Source organism: Vigna radiata, chromosome 2 (assembly GCF_000741045.1).
Source record: "Vigna radiata var. radiata cultivar VC1973A chromosome 2, Vradiata_ver6, whole genome shotgun sequence".
Classification (NCBI taxonomy): Eukaryota; Viridiplantae; Streptophyta; class Magnoliopsida; order Fabales; family Fabaceae; genus Vigna; species Vigna radiata.
In genome coordinates, this window is record NC_028352.1 from 11,680,277 (window position 1) to 11,686,817 (window position 6,541).

The 6,541-nt window shown below is 32.8% G+C and overlaps 1 protein-coding gene across 1 annotated transcript; it reads right to left on the reverse strand.

Annotated features, from left to right (window-relative positions):
• Positions 1 to 788: 788 nt before the first annotated feature.
• On the reverse strand, positions 789 to 5,323 carry LOC106756311 (transcription activator GLK1). The gene is made up of 6 exons (XM_014638690.2): positions 4,798 to 5,323; positions 4,094 to 4,234; positions 3,182 to 3,478; positions 2,358 to 2,414; positions 2,015 to 2,119; positions 789 to 1,290 (listed from the first exon to the last, which is right to left on the reverse strand). Exons 1-6 carry the CDS (start codon positions 5,302 to 5,304, stop codon positions 1,141 to 1,143), a joined length of 1,257 nt encoding a protein of 418 aa, XP_014494176.1. The 5' UTR covers positions 5,305 to 5,323; the 3' UTR covers positions 789 to 1,140.
• Between the last annotated feature and the right edge of the window lie 1,218 nt (positions 5,324 to 6,541).

The window sequence follows — 6,541 nt, forward strand, 5'->3', positions numbered from 1 at the left end:
ATATAATTAAAAAAGTTAAGAAAAAAGTTAATAAGTTAACCCTGTACGTCATCAAACCCCAGTATTATTTCTTTCCTTTTATGGCTTGTATTTTTTTTTTCTTGATGTTTGAAAATATAATTCACCTCTAAAATCCAAAATCACAAACCCTCAATCCACTGAAGTCTCAAATGAAAAAAAGTTAAATTATAAAAGCTATAAAGAAAACTCTTTGATTTCTCACAAATATCAAATATCAACTATAAAAAAAAATGCAGGTCATAAGAATTGAAAACTCCTTCTCAAAGGGATATTAGGTTTACTCACTCCGACAAAAAGCTGAAACTGAAAAGTGATATTACAACAATTTCTAAATTTCTTAAATATTAAGAATTTTAAGAAAATATATTCATATCATATTTATGACATTACTATTATAATATTAATGGCTTAAATTATTTTCAATTGTATGATTATATTACTAGCATTCTCATTATTTATTTACTTTTAAGTAGTTTTAAGAAAAGAACATTTTTATGTGTCTTTAAATTTCTTAAAACATAAAATCTTGAAATGTGTTTATATTTTCACACTTTTTTTTCCTTTTTCAAAAAAGATAACTTTTTTCACATATATTTTACTTCTATTCTTGAAATCTCATATTTCATAATAAAAAATAAGAGAGGTAAACATACTTTTTTTTTTCTCTTCAATTTTATTCTGAAATGTAGGACGATGTAAAAAAGGAAAGGTGAAATCCTCCTAAAGTGAACACTTAATTAATTAGATTTTTAATAGAAAAAAAAACATTTGATTAAAGCACTAAATTTATTGATACTTTCTCAGCTGCTGAAGCTATTAGAAAAATATGCCTTTACAAAAACTTACGTATACAAAATGGCTACAATCACAACATCATGATGAAAGCACTATAACTGGTGCATTATAGCTCAGGAAAATTAGAAAAGTTCTTGAAGTTTTTTCTTTTTTTCTTTCTGGCGTTGAAAGGAAAAGAAGAAGCATATGAATTAACTCACACAGTAGCTTAGATGTAACATATATGGAATGCAACATCTAATGGATGAGAAGTCGTCAAATTAGGGTTAAGCGTCCTTCAAAGGACACCAAAGGGAAGAACATTCCCTCAAACGTTGCTCAGTTTCAAGCACTGGAAGGTGGAATGTTTGGAATCCCTTGTCTCTGTAATTCACTCATCACACTGTCAATTGCTGGAGCCTTCAGTCCAAGAGGTAAGGGCAGCCATGGCTTTGATAAAACATCTCCAATAGCTGCATCTATGCACTCCTTTGACTGCAAATTAAGATAAACAAAAAAGAACACAAAAAAGTAATTAGTCTTATGTAGTTCTACTCTTTTTATGTTGAACAATCACACACAGACACATCCATGCCAACCTACAAATGTTAGATAGTTAGACCAATGATGTCTATGCTTGTGGAAAACAAGTGATGAAGCATAATGAAAGGAAAAAGCAAAGAAACTGTTGCATGTAATTCATCATAAGAGTCGTTAAAAGGAAAACCTAATACGCAATGCAATTAACTTTAGTTAGAATGAAGGATAGAAAAGATTGGAGATTCAACTCTCCTACTAACAATTTAGACATATAAAGTTAATTTAGAATATTTGGAAAGAGAAAATGAAAAAAAGTTGAGTTCAATTTCTTTTGATAACAAATACTAACAACTAATATTACCGATAAAAAAAATCAATAGACTTTTCCTCATTCAAACACATGTTTATGTTTATGTGGGAAAGAAAATATAAGAAAAAAAATTAGGCCATGTATTAATATCATCTTATATATATGTTGAAAGTTAGACGTGACTAGAAATAACACCAATTTAGAGTATATAGGTGGGTGCAAACCTTATCTTTTAAGTTGGTTTCTTGAGATTGAATTAGGTTTAAAATCCACTTCTAACAATTTCATCCGATAAACAGTGTAAGATTGTTTTTTAACTGTTTGTCATAATCATTGAAGGAAAAAAGAGAAAAAAAGATAGAAATTTACCGGGTGAAAATCTAATAGAGGACGAGGACCATGGATGCCAATGGTATGATCTGCTTTGTACATGGCATGGGGTGGGATGCCAGGGACATGGTGAGTTCCAAAACCCTGCATGATATTTGTATTTTCTCAGTGGTGAGTGAGCCAAAATTATACTGCAATATAGTATATGTGTTTTGGTTGCCAGAAAATGAGACAATGATTTTATACCGTGTTTCTGGTTGCAAGTAAATATGACAATAACATTATACTGTAGAAATGTTCGTAAAATGATTCAAGAGTATAAAGTTAAAGGTGAAGACAATTTGCATGGCTCCAAAATTATAAGGCTGTAATGAGTAGTTACCGTTGGTGTCAGAGGTTGTGGGAAACAAGCTGTTCCTGGTATTAGAGCATTTGGAGCCTGTTTCAAGGCATATTTATGAAATCTTAGACAAATAAAGAAAGAGGAACTATGAATATATTTATTTTTTCTTTATCGATATAAACTCAAATTAGTATTTTTTTTTATCGATATTTGTTTTCTTTTCTGTCTAGTTAGATAATAAAAGTAATTTTAATAGAACTTTCTAAACTAATAAAAGAATAGTTTTCCTAAGGTGTTGCTTTTTAATCATACAAATGAGAAAAACAAAACAGATAATTTGAATTTGAAAATGAGACTAGAATAAATTGTATATATAAGTTTCCAGGGGAGATAAATATTTTCTTTTTTAATATCTTCAAATCAAACTTAAAGACTACTGTTAATAAAACTGTTTTCAATGAAAGGGTTGGCAAAGAGACAAAAGAGAAGTGATTTCTATGTGACGGCATGCTTGAAAAGATAATGAAAAAAAAAAAAAAAGATGGATGATGATGTAAGTTTTTGGTTAAAAGGAGAACAGATTTTTCTACATATAAAAATATGTTTACGCACTAACAATATAAAACAATATCCGACTATAAACCACTGTATATATATACATTCATAAAGTTTTATAATTGATAACATGTAGTACGATTCGATTCAGATATATATAATTAATTGATAAAGTAAAACTACTTTATACTGTTGCACATGTGCCAGAATAATTATTGAAATGAAGATCAAGTTTTGAATAATTACGAGTTGTGGAGAAGAAAGAGAAAGAAAGAATGAAGAAGGAAGAAAAAGTTGAGAGAGTTAACCGTTTGGTGCCAAAATGAAGGGTCTTGTGGTGGTGGAGGTGATGGCCATGAGAGTGGTGGTGACGGTGGAAGATGTTTGGGCCACACGTGCATGAAGGAATGGTGCATGGAAGGGTGCCCCCACACGTGTAGAGGTCTAAAATGGTGCATTGTGGTCATTGGAGGAGGGAATCCCATGGTGGGTGCTAGCCATGGACTCACCTCTCTCTTCCCAACACCATGTATGTGCCTCCTTTGACTCCAACTTGCTGCTTCAGCCTCACGAGCCAGAAGGTGTTTCCTATGAGATCTATATTTCTGCATTCAAACACAAAAAAAAAAAAAAAAAACCCGTATGTTTCAGATACCCTTTTCTCGAATCCTGCTTTTCAATTATTATCATTGATTCAAAACCAAGCATCTAATGTGTGGAACCATAAGACAAACAAAAAGTCCAAACTTTGGCCACTGCATGCAAACAAACTGGTGTGTCATGTCATATATCAGTTCATAAAATATTGATTAAGAGACAACTTCTGATAGGAGATTTTATGTTTTTAATGAAACTGTGTATTAATTGTTTGAAGGAAACGCGTTTCTTTGTTTTCTTTCAACCATACATATCATACGGAAAGAGAAAGGAAAGAACCAGAAAAGAGTTTCTTTCTCTTGTCACAAAATTATCTAGAATTGGAGAAGCAACATCATCATCATGAGAGAAGGTTTTACTGTTTCTATTCTTATTCCTTGAATGAATTCTCCAGATCCTTGTATTGAGGTTTATACCACATGCTTATAGATATATAAGTGAATCAACTTGACCACACAAGTTTAGAATCAACCCTAAGCTTAATTAACTGCAGCATGAAAGTTGATTTACAAAAAGATTAAAAATTATGAGTACAGAAGGGAAGAATAAGTTGGAGGATGTACTTGAAGGTGGCTTGCTATGTTATGACGAGTTAAACAATCAATTCCCATAATCTCCAAAATCCTTGAAGGCACTGCCTTGTCCACTCCTAGCTGTTCCACAGCTTGCACAAATCGCCTGTGCAATTCTGGAGTCCAATCCACCTACACATAACCCAGAAAAAGGAAAACATAAATACACACACATACCAATAGTACTGTCCCATATGACTAATTCAAAGTTGTAAAGCCCTCAAAAACTTCTAACTATCAATTTTGCAGTTCATAAAAGAACTTAGCTGTTGTTTTCTCTTCATATTTTGTTACTTTGAATTTGATTTTTGTTGTTGTAATCTGTTTGATAAAGAATAATGCATATAAAGTCAACACAGTACATACCCAAGTAAACCCCTGATTCTGGTATAAGAAAACTACTAAAAGCTCTTGTTGAATTGAATCTAAGTTTTTCTTTTCTAATGCTAATACTGAAACTTTGAATTTCTCTCTCTTTACACCCTTAGGGTGCCCGTGAGTTTTTTACACTAAGGAACTTTGTCATGAGTCATAATTGAGACAGTGACAGAACCGTAATTGTTAGCTCAGTTGCACATGACTGGTGTCTCATGACATTACCTACATTCACTGAAACCAATCCCCTAAGTAGTATAGAGAAAGAAAAAAAAATTAGAAGATAAAGTTCAAAGTACAAACAAACTATATCTAGCTACCTTCACTTTTCTCTTCCCTTGAGGATTATTACTATTACTATTATTCTTCAACTGAGCCGATGAAGATTTTCTTCCTTTTCCACTTTCTTTTGGCGCAGGATTCACCACCACCGATTCACCATTCTTGCTCACTATCTCCTCTCCTCGGTTTGACACCGAGTCTTGACCTGAAGCAGCACAAGAACTTTTGTCTTCCTCTACTTCCTTCTTTGAAACAGTCAGAACACAGTTTCGATCATTCTCCTCCTTGCTGTTCTCTCCTGATGAGTTCATCTCCGATGACTCTTCCCCGGCGCTGACGGAAAACTCACCAAACATCTCCAAGTCCGGCAAGACATCTCCGCCAACGTCGATGCCGACGAAGAGATCGTCGAAGTTGATGCTCTCCAATAAGTTCCCTTCAGAAAGCTCACCAAAGTCATCATCATCTGATGTCGTTTTTGCTGCCTCCATCTCTCTTTGGTTCTTTTCATCTTTGATGCTCCTCAAAGGTGCCACGGCAAGCATCAATTCCAAATCAACACTCTATGTTACGCGAGATTGGAAACTCCAACGATATGCTAGCAAAAAGTATATTTATATATAGATATAGATATATGAACGTACCCTTTTTTCAATGAGTGGTAGCTGGGTACATATATACGTATAACATTAACTCACGTGCATGGAATGAAAATGTAATTGAAAAAAGGGTAGGAAAAAAGGTAAAAGGGTAACGGGAATTCTGGTTTGAACTGAATCTGAAGGAGAGTGAGGTGAAGGAATTGTGCTACATATAATGGTGTATGGAATGGTTTTATGTGATGTTCCCTTTTTGGAAGTGGTGTGAAGGAGAATAGGGAGATTTGATCACAGCCACAAGTTTGTTTTGGCGGAGTTTTGTTTTTATGCTTTTCGTTTGCAAGTGTGCGTGTGCTACTTGCAGGGTTTTCTCTGTGTTCATTGTATTGCATTATTCTAAGTTTGTGGATGCCCTTTTTTTGAACAAAAAAATTAAGCTGCTCTCTTAGCTTTTTCTCTTAATTTTTTGAAAATTCATTTGCAAGCGCTCTCGTGAGCTTTTTGTAAGTATATGCAGAAAATGAAGAGAGAGAAAGACATAGGTGTCACTAGCTCATCAATGGTGTTCTGATCCTAACAGTGTTTCACAGGGGTGAAAGGGATGTGAGCTGTGTTAATGTTCGCCATAGTGCCAAAATTGACTGCTGTATTTTTCTCACTTCTAGATAACAGCTATCCATACGCATCTTGTTTCCGTGATAATCATATAGTTCAAAAAATTCAAGATTATTACACACTTTCTTAGCTTATCAGTACGCACCTACTTTTCACTTATATCTGCATTTATTTACGTAATACCCATACCACTGTAGTAAATAATACTTACAAAATCTCATCAATTTTTGGGAGATTGTGATGTATTATCTAAGTTCTCCATAATATAATAAAATTTTTCAAAAATATGTGAGAATCACAAAACTAACAAGAAACTCTGATAAAATTTATATCTAAGATAATGTTTAAAAGAGAAAGAGAGAAATAAAAAACTAAAAAGAGAGAAAGAGAAAATGAAACTAAGAAGAAAACTGATGAGAAAAACTCAACTTGATGTTTTGTAGTAAAAAAAGTAAATCAAATCCATTACCTAAACTATCTCTTAAAAAATTATTATTTTTAATAATATTAAAAAATAGATATTTTACAATATTATATTTAAAAATTATAACAACCACTTGATTACAAC

Excerpts from the sequence above, each read along its gene's own strand:
- LOC106756311 (XM_014638690.2), bottom strand. The coding sequence starts at position 5,304 with ATGCTTGCCGTGGCACCTTTGAGGAGCATCAAAGATGAAAAGAACCAA. Across the intron at positions 3,479-4,093 it reads ACATAGCAAGCCACCTTCAA|AAATATAGATCTCATAGGAA; the intron begins GTACATCCTCCA and ends GTTTGAATGCAG. Across the intron at positions 2,415-3,181 it reads CTTCATTTTGGCACCAAACG|GCTCCAAATGCTCTAATACC; the intron begins GTTAACTCTCTC and ends GCCTTGAAACAG.